The 15,047-nt window shown below is 48.5% G+C and overlaps 1 protein-coding gene across 11 annotated transcripts in view; it reads right to left on the reverse strand.

The window, feature by feature from the left end:
* EP400 (E1A binding protein p400) overlaps nt 1-15,047 on the reverse strand; it is a 522,955-nt gene that overhangs the window by 380,021 nt on the left and 127,887 nt on the right. For 9 of the 11 annotated variants that reach the window (XM_078667968.1, XM_078667967.1, XM_078667966.1 and 6 more), the window contains 3 exons: nt 10,208-10,297; nt 9,128-9,235; nt 8,749-8,948 (listed from right to left, as the gene is read on the reverse strand). In XM_078667968.1, coding sequence (XP_078524094.1) covers nt 8,749-8,948; nt 9,128-9,235; nt 10,208-10,297 — 398 coding nt within the window. The remainder of the gene's footprint in view (nt 1-8,748; nt 8,949-9,127; nt 9,236-10,207; nt 10,298-15,047) is intronic. The other 2 variants (XM_078667964.1, XM_078667963.1) reach the window with 2 other exon arrangements.

The following is a 15,047-nucleotide window of genomic DNA, read 5'->3' on the forward strand; positions in this document are numbered from 1 at the left end:
CACAGAGCCCACCCCACACACACACACAGCCCCACACACACACACGGCCCCACACACACACAGAGCCCCACACACACACAGAGCCCCACACACACACAGGGCCCCACACACACACAGGGCCCCACACACACACAGGGCCCACCACACACACACAGAGCCCACCACACACACACAGAGCCCACCACACACACACAGAGCCCACCACACACACACAGAGCCCACCACACACACACAGAGCCCACCACACACACACACAGAGCCCACCACACACCACACACAGAGCCCACCACACACACACACAGAGCCCACCACACACACACACAGAGCACACCACACACACACAGAGAGCACACCACACACACAGAGAGCACACCACACACACAGAGCCCACCACACACACACACACAGCCCACCACACACACACACACCACACACACACACACACCACACACACACACACACACACACACACAGAGCCACACACACAGAGCCACACACACAACGCCCCCCCCACACACACAGAGCCACACACACACATAACGAGGAACAGGGGGGGCAGAAAAGCGAGCACAGCGAGGCAACAGGGGGGTGGGGGGTCAGAAAAGCGAGCACAACGAGGAACAGCGGGGTGGGGGCAGAAAAGAGAGCACAACGAGGCAACAGGGGGGTGGGGGGCGGAAAAGCGAGCACAGCGAGGAACAGGGGTGTGGGGGGCAGAAAAGCAAGCACACCGAGGAACAGGGGTGTGGGGGGCAGAAAAGCGAGCACAACGAGGAACAGGGGGTGGGGGGGCAGAAAAGCGAGCACAACGAGGCAACAGGAGGGTGGGGGCAGAAAAGCGAGCACGAGGAACAGGGGGGTGGAGGGGCAGAAAAGCGAGCACAACGAGTATCAGGGGGGTGGGGGCAGAAAAGCGAGCACAACAAGGCAACAGGGGTGTGGGGGGTCAGAAAAGCGAGCACAACGAGGAACAGGGGGTTGGGGGGGCAGAAAAGCGAGCACATCGAGGCAGCAGGGGGTGGGGGTCAGAAAAGTGAGCACAACGAGGCAGCAGGGGGTGGGGGCAGAAAAGCGAGCACGAGGCAACAGGGGGGTGCGGGGGCAGAAAAGCGAGCACAACGAGGAACAGGGGGTGGGGGCAGAAAAGCAAGCACACCGAGGAACAGGGGTGTGGGGGGGCAGAAAAGCGAGCACAACGAGGAACAGGGGGGTGGGGGCGGAAAAGCAAGCACAACAAGGCAAAAGGGGTGTGGGGGGGCAGAAAAGCGAGCAAAACGAGGAACAGGGGGTGGGGGCAGAAAAGCGAGCACAACGAGGCAGCAGGGGGGTGGGGGGCAGAAAAGCGAGCACAACAAGGCAGCAGGGGGTGGGGGCAGAAAAGCGAGCATGAGGCAACAGGGGGGTGGGGGGGCAGAAAAGCGAGCACAACGAGGCAACAGGGGGGTGGGGGGCAGAAAAGCGAGCACAACGAGGATCAGGGGGTGGGGGCAAAAAAGCGAGCACAACAAGGCAACAGGGGTGTGGGGGGCAGAAAAGCGAGCACAACGAGGAACAGGGGGGTGGGGGGCAGAAAAGCGAGCACAACGAGGCAGCAGGGGGGTGGGGGGCAGAAAAGCGAGCACAACGAGGCAGCAGGGGGGTGGGGGCAGAAAAGCGAGCACGAGGCAACAGGGGGGTGGGGGCAGAAAAGTGAGCACAACGAGGAACAGGGGGGTGGGGGGACAGAAAAGCGAGCACGAGGAAGAACAGGGGGTGGGGGGCAGAAAAGCGAGCACAACGAGGAACAAGGGGGTGGGGGGCAGAAAAGCAAGCACACCGAGGAACAGGGGTGTGGGGGGCAGAAAAGCGAGCACAACGAGGAACAGGGGGTGGGGGGCAGAAAAGCAAGCACAACGAGGCAAAAGGGGGGTGGGGGGCAGAAAAGCAAGCACAACGAGGCAACAGGGGGGCAGAAAAGCGAGCACAACGAGGCAACCGGGGGGGGCAGAAAAGCGACCACAACAAGGCAACAGGGGGGTGGGGGCAGAAAAGCGAGCACAACGAGGAACAGGGGGGTGGGGGCAGAAAAGCGAGCACAACGAGGAACAGGGGGTGGGGGGGCAGAAAAGCAAGCACAACGATGGGGCAGGGGACCAAGTACAGCGAGGGGGCAGGGGACCAAGTACAGCGAGGGGGCAGGGGAGCAAGCACAGCAAGGGGGGGCCGGAAAGCAAGCACAACGACGGGGCAGACGCACCACAGAGGGGACAGACGTACAACAGAGGGGACAGAGGCAAGAACACGGGCACAATCAGGGAAGATAGGCAAGAAAAGCGAGCACTCAAAGGAGGACACGGCAGCTTCTTGACTTCTTCCGGCGGCGGTCGGGCAGAAATAGCGTCAGAAAAGCGCCGCCATTTTCGCATTCCTCACAGGAGAGGAGGTCAACCCCTCCTCGTGCAGGACACATTTGTCTCCTGGACAGACAGGAAAATTGGTAGTCAAATAGGCATGCCCACCCCCCAGGCTCATACCACACGCCAAGGTGGGCTACCTCTAGTGCATACGACTTTTCAGAGTCTGCCATCTTTGTGATGACAAACTTAGAAACTCTGGAACAGTGTTATGCCCACTTCCCAAAGGAAGCAGTCATACACAGGCCGCAGTGACCACTGGAGTAAGTAGCTCATTGGCTACTACCCTACACTCCCCTAACACACCATAATCTAGTATTTTGGGGAGCCCTGGCCACCAGGAAATCAGAGCCTGTCTGCATGAAAGAAAAAGAGGACGTTAGGAGTCACAAGAAGCAAGAACAGAGGAACCAGCAACTGACTTGGTGCCAACCCTGACGGACTGTCTGCTGACTTCGACAATAGCACCAAAAGACAACTTGTCCTGCAGCTGCTGTTTCTCCAAAGCATGGGAGACCTGCCCGCACTTAGCCCAAGAAGCAGGAACAACAGAGCTGCTCCCCTGCACCTTGCAGGTACCAAGAAAGAACTCTGAGGCTCGAAGTCCGCGAAAACCCAACACCAGAAAGCACCACTGCACCTGAGCTACCTAGCCCGAGCTGAAGTGGGCCAACGGTGCCAGCATGGTCCCTAGACCCTACATACTAGAAGCCCACCTTGGATTCCCCCGCTGTGGACTTCTGTACGCCACCTTTAGCTTCTGTTTGCAGCCCCCTTCTACAATGACCGTTCCTGGTGACAGAAACAGACACCTCAAGACACCTCTGCACCCATTCCCCAGGCCTGTGGAGAAGAGGACCAAAGAGGTCACTATATCCCCAAGCTTCGTGAGGCTGGGCCCCCCTGTTGGTTCAGGTCAACTGGCCTACCAGTCGAAACTTGCAGCCTTTTTTCATCAAGCCAGATCCCCATAGACCAACATTGGCACCCAATGCTGTATTGCACCACTGCAGTTAGCCGCCCTAGTGCCGCTGGAAGTGACGTGCTGGTGCTGCATTGGACCTTGCCCCATACTCGCCTTAAGTCCACCAGATTGTGCTCGTAAGTCGTTGTACTCTACCTCCATACCGTACTCCTCCCATAGGATAACATTGCAGACTCTGAAAAATGCACTGTCGACTTCTGAAAATATAAAGTATTTCTATCACAAAACGTTCTTGCATGATCGTATTGATTCCGGTGCCGAAATATACATAAAGATATGTGTTATCTCCTTATTGAGTTGTGTGCACCCTTTTTTGACTGTTTGTATTTTTCAAATGTCTAACACTCCTCTCTGATAAGCCTAAGGCTGCTCGACCACACTACCCCCTAGATAAGCAGCTTGGGATTGCTAGAGAAAGCCCCAGTCCACCCTTAAAGGAACACTTGGACTATTTGCACAGTATACATCCTTTAGTTATACTATATAAAGAGCCAGATCCCTAGACAGCACATTTCAGGCAGCAGGCTCAAAGCATTCACCCCCAAAGTAGAGTGGGAAGGAGAAGGAAATGAAGAGGAAAAAGGGGTGCATAAGGGCAGTCAAGATGGAACAAAAATCAGAAATAAGTGCATCACTAAAAACATGAATGTATAAGGCCTGGCCTCTGATGGCTGTCAGAACTCAAAAGCGCACTACTTATAATGAACAATTGCTCCTTTTTATCATTTCAATTATATTTAAACCATTATTATTCAGTTCATTTCACAATTAACATTTTTCTTGTTTTATTCTTCATGATTTTCAAAACATGATTACAATGAAATCAACATCAGCAAAATAATTGCATAATCAAATCATATTCAAAACATAAACCCAATGCATTTCGGGGCTTTGAGAGCCCCTTCATCGGGGGTCTGTTAGGAAAAAAGGAAATCGTATTACTTTTGATCCTTATCAGGTTTACAGTTGCTACTTATGTTTAGCATCATTTCTTGATTATTTTAATCTTACCTCAAACTTAGAAGAGAACTTTATGTTACAATGCAATGGTCTCGGCAATATTACAGGTAGAACTATTAGTTTTTTTGTGTGTGTTTCTTTCCCTTAATTAAATGGATTTGTGTTTTTTGTTGTTAATAGCTTAAGTGTTTCTATATGTGTGATATATTGAATTATATGTATTGCATTAGCAGAGAGAGTGATGTATTGAGATAGTGAGGTATTGAAATAGAGTGTGATTGATGTGAGAGAGTGATGTTGATAGATAGTGAGGTAGTTATGGAGAGTGATGTTGTGAGGTAGTGAGATAGAGAAAGATTGATGTATTGAAAGAGAGAGTGAAGTAGTGAGTGTTAGTGATGTTGTGAGGTATTAAGATAGAAACAGAGTTAGATAGTGAGGTAGTGAAAGAGAGCGTGTTAGTGACTTAGTGTATTTGAGAGTGAGGTAGTGAGTGAGTAAATTAGTAATTTAGAAAGAGAGTGAATTTGTGAGTTAGTGAGAGTGATGTAGATATTTTTTGAGAGTGTGTGGTGATATAGTGAGGGAGTGATACCGAAATAGATAGTGATGTACTGATAGAGATAGTGAGATAGAATTTTGAGTATTGTGTTAGAGTGAGAGATAGTTACTGTTGTAGTTATATTGTGTTGCTGTGAGAGATAGTTGAATAGTGAGTTATAGAGTTAGTGATCGAGTAGTAAAGTGAGAGAGTGGTGTGGGGGAAGAGAGTGGTGTGGGGGAAGAGAGTGGTGTGGGGGAAGAGAGTGGTGTGGGGGAAGAGAGTGGTGTGGGGGAAGAGAGTGGTGTGGGGGTGTGGGGGAAGAGAGTGGTGTGGGGGAAGAGAGTGGTGTGGGGGAAGAGAGCGGTGTGGGGGAAGAGAGCGGTGTGGGGGAAGAGAGCGGTGTGGGGGAAGAGAGCGGTGTGGGGGAAGAGCGGTGTGGGGGAAGAGAGCGGTGTGGGGGAAGAGAGCGGTGTGGTGGGAAGAGAGCGGTGTGGTGGGAAGAGAGCGGTGTGGTGGGAAGAGAGCGGTGTGGTGGGAAGAGAGCGGTGTGGTGGGAAGAGAGCGGTGTGGTGGGAAGAGAGCGGTGTGGTGGGAAGAGAGCGGTGTGGTGGGAAGAGAGCGGTGTGGGGGAAGAGAGCGGTGTGGGGGGAAGAGAGTGGGAAGAGAGCGGTGTGGGGGAAGAGAGCGGTGTGGGGGGAAGAGAGCGGTGTGGGGGGAAGAGAGCGGTGTGGGGGGAAGAGAGCGGTGTGTGGGGAAGAGAGCGGTGTGTGGGGAAGAGAGCGGTGTGGGGGAAGAGAGCGGTGTGGGGGGAAGAGAGCGGTGTGGGGGAAGAGAGCGGTGTGGGGGAAGAGAGCGGTGTGGGGGAAGAGAGCGGTGTGGGGGAAGAGAGCGGTGTGGGGGAAGAGAGCGGTGTGGGGGAAGAGAGCGGTGTGGGGGAAGAGAGCGGTGTGGGGGAAGAAAGCGGTGTGGGGGAAGAAAGCGGTGTGGGGGAAGAGAGCGGTGTGGGGGAAGAGAGCGGTGTGGGGTAGAGAGCGGTGTGGGGGTAGAGAGCGGTGTGGGGGTAGAGAGCGGTGTGGGGGTAGAGAGCGGTGTGGGGGTAGAGAGCGGTGTGGGGGTAGAGAGCGGTGTGGGGGTAGAGAGCGGTGTGGGGGTAGAGTAGTGTGTGGGAGTAGAGAGTGGTGTGTGGGAAGAGAGTGGTTCGGCCCTTCCCTCTTTCTGTCTAGTTTCACAAGGAAAGTAGGACATTCGCCAATTTATGCCCATGTTTTACAGACACTTTCATCTTTCTTGAAATGCATAAAGAATAATGTAGTCTTCCAAGGTGCTATGACTGTCAAGAGTCCCATGAGTACTTCCATGAGTAAATATTTATGCATACAGAAATATAGCACGTCGTGTGTGTAAATGCAGCATATCGGTAAATCTGCATTAAAAAACGTTTTTCACGGCTTGAATATCTTTAGTAGATTCTGGACATAATCATCTTGCACACTACAATGGCACCGTAATGTGTACATTGAAGCATGGTTAAATCCGTTTACGAGTTCAGCTTCATGATCTGTAAATTACTAACTTGAAGTTCTACTCTTCAGTGAAAGTATTTGCAGACCTGTGTCACTTGAGCACTTTTTTGTATTTTCAAGATAACTGAGATTTTAAAACGCTTGCAAGACTCAAGTTCGTACCACTTGAGATCAGCTGTGAGTAACCTGTGATGACGTGCTTCAGTACACAATGTGCACAGAGTGACCCACAACATAAGCCACTTACACGGCTTGAATATCTTTAGTAGATTCTGGACATAATCATCTTGCACACTACAATGGCACAATGCCAAAGTCATGTTGGCAGAGCTGTTTCTGTGCGACAGGGGTATGCTACAGAAATAGTGGCAAATATCAATGTAAATATTGTAGATGAACTATTGTGTACAAAAATAGAGGGACAGCCACTACTGCAATCGGAGCGCACAGGACACGGGCACACCGGAAAAAGGGGGCCATACACGACGGGATGGTGACAATAACACGGAGAAAGACGGACAGCCACAACTGCAAACACAGCTCACAGGACACGGGCACACCGGAAAAAGGGGGCCATACACGACGGGATGGTGACAATAACACGGAGAAAGACGGACAGCCACAACTGCAAACACAGCTCACAGGACACGGGCACACCGGGAACACAGGGAAACATAGAAAGAAAAAAATAGCTTACATGCCGGACCTTGCATCAGGGAGAAAGCGGGACAGCCACTACTGCAATCAGAGCGCACAGGACACGGACACACCGGAAGAAGGGGGCCATACACGGCGGGATGACGATAACATGGAGAAAGACGGACAGCCACAACTGAAAACACAGCTCACAGGACACATGAACACAGGGAAACATAGAAATAAAAAATGGCTTACATGCCGGACCTTGCATCAGGGAGAAAGCGGGACAGCCACTACTGCAATCGGAGCGCACAGGACACGGACACACCGGGAAAAGGGGAACATACACGATGGGATGGTGACGATAACACAGGACAAACAAACATTTAAGCAAAAAAAAGCGGGACAGCCACTACTGCAATCGGAGGGAGACATACACAACGGGATGGTGACGATAACAAATCGGACGGGACAAACCTAAAATAAAAGCAAAAAAAGCTGAACAGTCACTACTGCAATCGGAGCGCACAGGACACGGGCACACCAGGAAAAGGGGAACATAAACGACGCAATGGTGACGATAACACAGGACAAACAAACAAAAAATATAAGCAAACAAATATAAAATGGCAATGGCTTACCTGCCGATCCTTGCATCACGGAGAAAGCGAAACCATCCTCATAGGGAGACAAACGAAATAATGGCGGACACAACGGTGAAGAATTTTCGGATTGGGGGCGTGTTCGGTGTTCAAAAGTAGGCGTGCCTAAAAAGTGGAAAGAAGAACACCGAACACACCTCCAAATCCGAAAAGGACGGAGCCTATTTGGAGTGATGGCTCTCTCCTCCAATGGCTGGCCTCCATTTAGGAAGCCAGCCAATGGGAGAGAGCCAAACTTAGAGGCGGGATAAAGAGCCCCTCTAAGAAACATAAGATCTCGCTACTTCCGGTTCTGACGAACCGGATAGTACCTCGACCTAAAAGGGGGGGGGAGCAGTGGACAGATGAATAAGCTGGGCAGCTTGCAGAAAGCTGCATGTTGCAGCAACATGGAGGTTTACAGATGGCTTGGAAATGCAACCTTCATCTTCACAGGGCCCGGCTCAATGCGCAGACATGGGTTGCGTGTTCACTCTGCTACTGGAACCAAGCTATAATTGGCTGATGAGCTCTAAAAAGGGCAAAACCAGTCCAGAGTTACTTGTGCTCCGGTAAGACCTGGCTTGGCACATTGGGCTGGACTGTTCCCATTGGAGCAGGGTCATGACTGATTTGCATATGGCTGGGCTAAAACTGAGATGGCATGTTGGGTGAAAACGAAGAATTGAGATGAGGTCTAGAGTGATCTTGATGCAAGAATCTCATTCAAACAGCCTTCCTGAGAGCTGCACCAAGAAAATATTCAGGCCTTTTAGTGGTGTATCATGTAAGGCCCTACAGTGTGCATCCACCTATTCCGGCAGAGGAGTGTAAAGACTTAAGTTGCCTAATCCTAAACCTCTCTCCAGATAGTGGACCCCTATTTTTGGAAACTATCAGTCTGTGCTAAACACACCTTATAAACAGAGATTAGGGGTGAGGAGAATTCTGTCTTTATGAGCATGGAGAAAAGAAGTGTGGGAAGGGACCGTTGCTACTGTATGATAGACGTTGCTACTGCAGGATAGAAGTGTCTACAGTACTCCCTCACTAAAGAGCTTACCGAGCTAGTGACACGGGCACTGCCTCTGGGCAGCAGCAATTCTGCAGCAGCTGCCACTTCTGCAATGTCTCTCGTATGCTTCTTTCCAGCCCCAAATCCAGTGTTGCTACGTTGCTCAGGTGTCCTGTTCTGGTCAATATTCAGCAAGGAGTCAATAAGGACAACATGCTTCTGGGCTGCCTGCGCAGGATCTTCCACTGCTAGTCAGAGAAAAGAAAACAGTTAATATCAAAGGCTGAAAGCACAAATGGTCACAAACATGAAGACCCGACAACAAAGTGTCTGCAGACAAATTGTACCAGACATGCGAATCACAGAAAAAGGGCAGTACAAAATAAACCATTGTGCAGACCTGTCTGCCAAAAGCATAGTTTCAAACCTTGCTCACTGGATTCATCTTCACTATCAGATTTGGGTTGGGGCCAGTGAAAATTCTCAGCATATGCCCCTTCGTAATGTTTCAGTAACTCATTCAGTGGCAGGTCAGCTAAAAGACAAGCAGAGGGAAAATGCACATCAGAAACCTGTTCAATCGCTATAAGGGCACAGTAGTATTAGAAGTTGTTTTGAGTGTGCTTTAAGGAACACACCAAGTTGTTTCATACAAGAGAAAAAAAATAGACTGTATTTTTGGATGACTGACGCATATGTCTCACACAAAATTGAACAGTGTGCTAAGGCAATGCATTCTATGTCCACTAAATATTGTGGCAAGTAACAACCATACTCTAGGTGTCATGAGGCGTCTCACTGTCCCTCTGACTTACGTTTATTCCCTATAGGGTAGTGAGAAAGTTAAAAGGATAGCGGAAAAGACTAAAGCAGAGGGAGAAGAGGGTTGAGGGTAACTGGGGAGAACATGAGAAAAAGGGTAAATATAGAATAGAATGGGGAAGGAAATGGAAATAAGGGGTTACTGAAGAAAGTGAGGTCGAGATTCAGAGAAGAACTTAAGAGCAAATGAAAAAGGAACTCAACGTAGGTGTTGAGAAAAAGGCAGAGAAAAGAGTGGTTTAAGTGTGCATGATAAAAGGGTGAGGAGAGAAGGCGAGAGAGGAAGTGAGGAAAAGTACAGGTGACAAAGAATGGGAAGAAAGATGCCCTTTGTGATAATGGAGAAAGCAAATGAGTAAGCCATTCTTCAGGCCAGAAAATGCAAAGAAAGACACACTGTTTCCTTCTGCTGCACTCCCTTGCAAAAAGCCCAAGCATGCTCACAAAACATTCCTTGTTCCTCAAGAGTCAATTCACTATATGCAGGCTGGCTGCTCCTAATTTAGCAAAATATTGGGTGTGAAACAATGGTATGGTTGACGTTTAAAGGAATGCACCTTCTTGGTGACCAAGGGCAGACAAGTATGCTGCCGTTTATCGCAACAGGTCCACAGAGTGATGCTTATCATCGTCATGTGAATAATGTACAACTAGCCTGGATTCTTCCCATCCCTACCAGACTTACCTTCTTTTGCTAAATTTGACAGCTCCAAATGATGATCAATATTGCCTTCTTTCAGCTCTTGCTCTGCAATTGTTTCTTCTTCATCTTCCACTGTGAACAAGTAGCAAGTAAATAACGCATTAGGGTCAACATTTCTCGAAAATTAATTTGCCAGATTCTTGCAGTTTGCAAAGATTAAGATAACAACATTATTAGGTAAATGAGGTACTGAAGGGAAAAATACAGGATGAAGGGACTAGGAAAGCTATGGAGCGTGTTCAAAGTATACATATGTCTGCGTGCAATCCTTAGGTCGGTCATGTTGCAAATTGGCCATGAAATTTCATCAGCTGAGGGGAGCAGAGGAGACATGGGAACACAAGAGCTGGAGGTCCTTCGTCAGGCAGCAGATCCAAAATTAGAGTGGGGCAGGAGTTGGGAAGGTTTTCCAGTGGAGGAATGCCAGGAGGACATTGTAAGACATGCAGTGACAAAGGGAGTTTCAGTGAAGGAAGGACATGGTTGAAATTCTAGTGATGGGATGCGGTTTACAGTGAGATGATCTGAGGTATATTGAGTCCAGAATAAGGGAGTTTTATATGGGCATGTGGTACATCAAGACACAACCTTCTTAACGTCTTCAGGCAGATTAGCGAGAATGGTCCAATAGGAGCCAATTCATTTATACCAAAGAGGTTTTATACAGTTGCCTGAGTTCCAGCAGGTGTGATTGCATTGCCTTTGGTTACACCCCCCCCCCCTTCCAAAAGGGAAGGGCAAACTAGAACTCCGAGGAAGCTAGCAGCATTTACCTCTATAGAATTCAATGCACAAATGTTAAAGGTGTAGGCAAGTGTGGCATACTTGTGAGGGAACATTCCAAAATGCATTTCATTTTCTGGGTACTTAATTATATTTCAGGTCACTGCTTCCATATTAAGTCAGAAATCAATTGATGCCATTTCTACTTATTCATTTTTGAAGCATTAATTATTGCTGTAATTTCATCTGCTGCATTGAAGGAAAAAAACTCTTGGCACAGTCAAAGCAAAGAGTTAGAATACATATATATTCTGGTGCCTTTATAGCAGTTTTATTCTAAAAAACAAATTGTTTCCCAAGTACATTAAAACATTCTCTTGTCTAAGAGCAGTGACAATCAACACAACACTGCATTTCCTGAAAGGAAATTAACACCTTGGAAGGCCAATGCAATGTGCAAAGATATGACATCACGTGACTGGGAATTAACAACTCCAAAAAAGAAAAGACAAGTAGACAAGCAGTCTGAAGCTACATGTCCAAGTTCAGTAAAAAGTCCACAACAATGCAGCTATACATCTTCAGCTGCCCCACTTCAGAAAAGACCTGAAAAGGCGCCTCTTCAAAGAACACCTCATCCGCTATCAATCAGAAATGTTCAGAATTTTTCTGTCCCTGAGCTAAAATTAAACAGCTATAGGAAGCTGACTTTTTATGTAGTGTACCAAAAAGACGTCCACTATGTAGCAAGTCTAGACGATCCTTATTGGCTTACAGGGCTGAAATTAATAATCCCAAATGCTCTCTTTTGTGGTAGTGTGAGCGAGCAGTTTAGGCTTATCAGATGGTAGCGTTAAGTATTTGTTGTACACAAAGGGTCAATAAATGAGAAACGCTCAAGAAGAAACTCGAGAGCAACTTAGAAACATAAAAATGTTATATAATTTTAGACACCAAGATCTTCGTAATCGGGTAAGTACTTTTGAGGTTATGTACCTACAGTAATGCCTTATCTGAGAGGCATGATCTAGCCGCATATTCTTTACCTGTGACCACCTAGGCGTCAGGCTGGCTCCGGAAGATTTTGTTTAGCAGTACCCCAGCACGGAAGGTGGCATTGGTCGACTCCGCGTGATGTTGTAAGGCGTAGAGTTAGTCGTCGTGACGTCACTGTCATGTATATAGGCGCCACCTCTGTGCAATGACATCAGTACTTTTCACAACTTTCCATGCCGGAAGCACGGAGCCAGGAAGAGTACGGACATTTTTTTAAATTTTTTTTTACATTGGTGTGTTCACATCTAGGGCCCTGAAGGGGAACAACCTTGACCCTAGAAACGTGTCTGCAGTGTGAGGAGGATGAGAGGGTCGGTAAGGAATCTGCGGCTAGATCAGGTCTATACCAGATAAGGTGTTACCAAAGGTAAGTAACTTGTCCATCTGATAGAGACATCTAGCAGCAGACTCATTATCTGTGAACAGATACCAAAGCAATACCATCCCCGGAGGAGGAACTGCAGAACAGTTTAAACCAGAGAGTCCTGTAGGACCGAATGGCCAAAGAAGCCCTCCATACAGACCTGATTGTCCAGGCAATATGCTTGGCAAACGTGTGCAGGGATGCCCAAATAGCCACCTGGCAGAGGTCAAGAACCGGTACACCATGCTGGAGATCCGTGGTGGCTGCCTTCGCCCTGGTGGAATGAGCTCGGAGGCCTTCAGGAGGCTGTTTCTTTGCAAGAGCGCAACAGATCTTAATGTAAAGGATAACCCATCGTGAGATGGCCCTCTTCTGTACAGCATGTCCCTTCTTTGCTCCAACATAACCCACAAAGAGTTGGTGGTCCACCCGGAACTTTTTAGAGTGGTCAAGGTAGAACGATAACGCTTTTTTGGGTCTACCCGGTGGAGACATTGTTCTTCCTTAGAAGGATGCAGAGGAGCATAGAAGGTGGGCAACGTGAAAGACTGCCCTAGGTGGAAGGGTGACACAACTTTAGGTAAAAAAAAAAAGAGCCCTAGTGCGGAGCACTACCTTGTCTGGAAATAAGTTCAGGTAAGGAGGCCAATAGGTGAGCGCCTGCAGCTCGCTCACCCTCCTGGCAAAAGTTACTGAAATAAGAAAACTGTTTTTATAGTGAGCAGCCAAAGGGGGCAATTGTGCAGCGACTCGAATGGTGCACACATTAAATAAGTGAGGACCAAGTTAAGGTCTGTAAGAAAGTGCCCTCTTTCTGTATGGTTGCCCCCACGTTTTGCTGAACTGCCGATGTACTTTGACTGAGTGTGCCCTGGGCTCCTGCTAATCAGGTACCTAGGGCCTATGTTCTTTCCCTAAAACTGCATTGAAGACAAAACCCAATTGGCACTCTCTGGCCACAGGTCAGCCCCTGGTAAATGGTAACCCAGGTACCCTGGGCACTGTGGCCAGGGAAGGCCTCTAAGGGCTGCCGCACTTATTGTGCCACCCTTAGAGGTCCTGTACCTTTACACTCACCTACAGCCTTTGCAGGCTGTGTGTTTTGGTGCAGAACAAAGTGAAGGGTCAACATGGCACACATCCCTGTGTACCATACATTCAACCCACAGCCTTGGCATATTTTATTTTTATTTATTTTATTTGAAGGTTTTATATAGCGCGAACAAGACTCTTGCGAGTAACAAGTCAAATGTAAGAGAGACAACAAAAGTAGCAAAAACAAGAGATATGCGAAGTAGAGTTACATAACTTATACAAATACAGTCAACTATCTTGGGGGATCAAGTGCCCGATATTGAGCACAGAGACCACGATAGGTGTAATATACAGGAGGTTAGCAGAATTGCCAAAGTTTACATGAATTGCGCCATGAGGATCACTTTCACTTCTTTTTTGAAGGAGGTAGACGACGGGTTCGTTCTTGTTTCAGTGAGCAAAGCGTTCCAGATCCTAGGAGCCATACCAGAGAAAGAACGGATATAGGTTTTTTTCTTGGCAAATCGGTGGGGTTTTAGAAGGAGTGTCTTGGCACTCCTAGAGGCTCTGCTGCCAGCAGAGAGCTCCAGTTTCTGAGCAAGGTAATGCGGGGAGTTGTGGAGAAGGGCCTTATGAGTCATACATGCGATTTTAAGATGAATTCTAGCTTCAAACGGTAGCTAGTTGAGGGATCTGAGGTCAGGGGATATGTGAGAGTTTCTCTTTGAACCTGTAATGAGTCTCGCAGCTAAGTTGATGGTGGCTCTTAGTGGGGCTGTCGATGTCCTTGGGAGGCCGCATAAGGTTACTGCCCCGTATTCCACTCTAGGTAATACAAGGGCTTGAACTGCTTGTTTTAAATCGGAGGTTGGCAGAAAGGGTTCCAGTTTTCGCAAGGTCTTTAAGTGGAAGTTGGCTCCTTTTGTGGAAGCGCTGATATGCTCTACATCTTTAAGTTGCTGTCAAGAATAATCCCAAGCGATTTCGCTGAATCGACGATGAGCAGTTGAGCTTTGAGAGATGTTAAATGCTTCAACCAGTCTGGGATAGTGGGAGATTTGTTAGAGGGGGGGGGGGCGGGGCGATAAGGAGGAATTCCGTTTTGAGGGAGTTTAGTTTCAGATGATTTTCGACCACCCAAGTTTGGGTTTTTAGTAAGGTGGAGTGGAGTGATTTGATGTCATCCAGTGAGTGGATCTTGATGTAGATTTGGGAGTCGTCTGCATGCATATGGAAATGGATTTTAGTGAGGGTGAGAAGATCAGTAAGAGGTTCCATAAAAAATTGAAGAGGGTTGGTGAGAGGGAGGCGCCTTGTGGGACTCCAAGTGTTACAGGCATAGGATTGGACAAGGATTGGTTGACCTTGAATCTTTGTGATCTGTTTTGCAGGAAGGAGGCGGACCAGTTAAGTACAGTATCGGTAAACTGTGAGTGCTTGTGGCTCACCATAAGCCGCAGGTAGCTGTGTTAGGCAGGCAGGACAGGGATACGGAAATAGGTGTCCAGCAAGTTCACCGCTACCATCCAGTCTCCATGGCAGACAGAACCTGAGCAAGAATGAGCATCTTGAACTTCTCTTTTCTGAGGAAGTAGTTGAGGGCTCGGAGGGCAAGAATAGGACTAAGACCTTTGTATGTTTGGG

This window comes from Lissotriton helveticus, chromosome 11 (genome assembly GCF_964261635.1).
Source record: "Lissotriton helveticus chromosome 11, aLisHel1.1, whole genome shotgun sequence".
In the NCBI taxonomy this organism is placed as follows: Eukaryota; Metazoa; Chordata; class Amphibia; order Caudata; family Salamandridae; genus Lissotriton; species Lissotriton helveticus.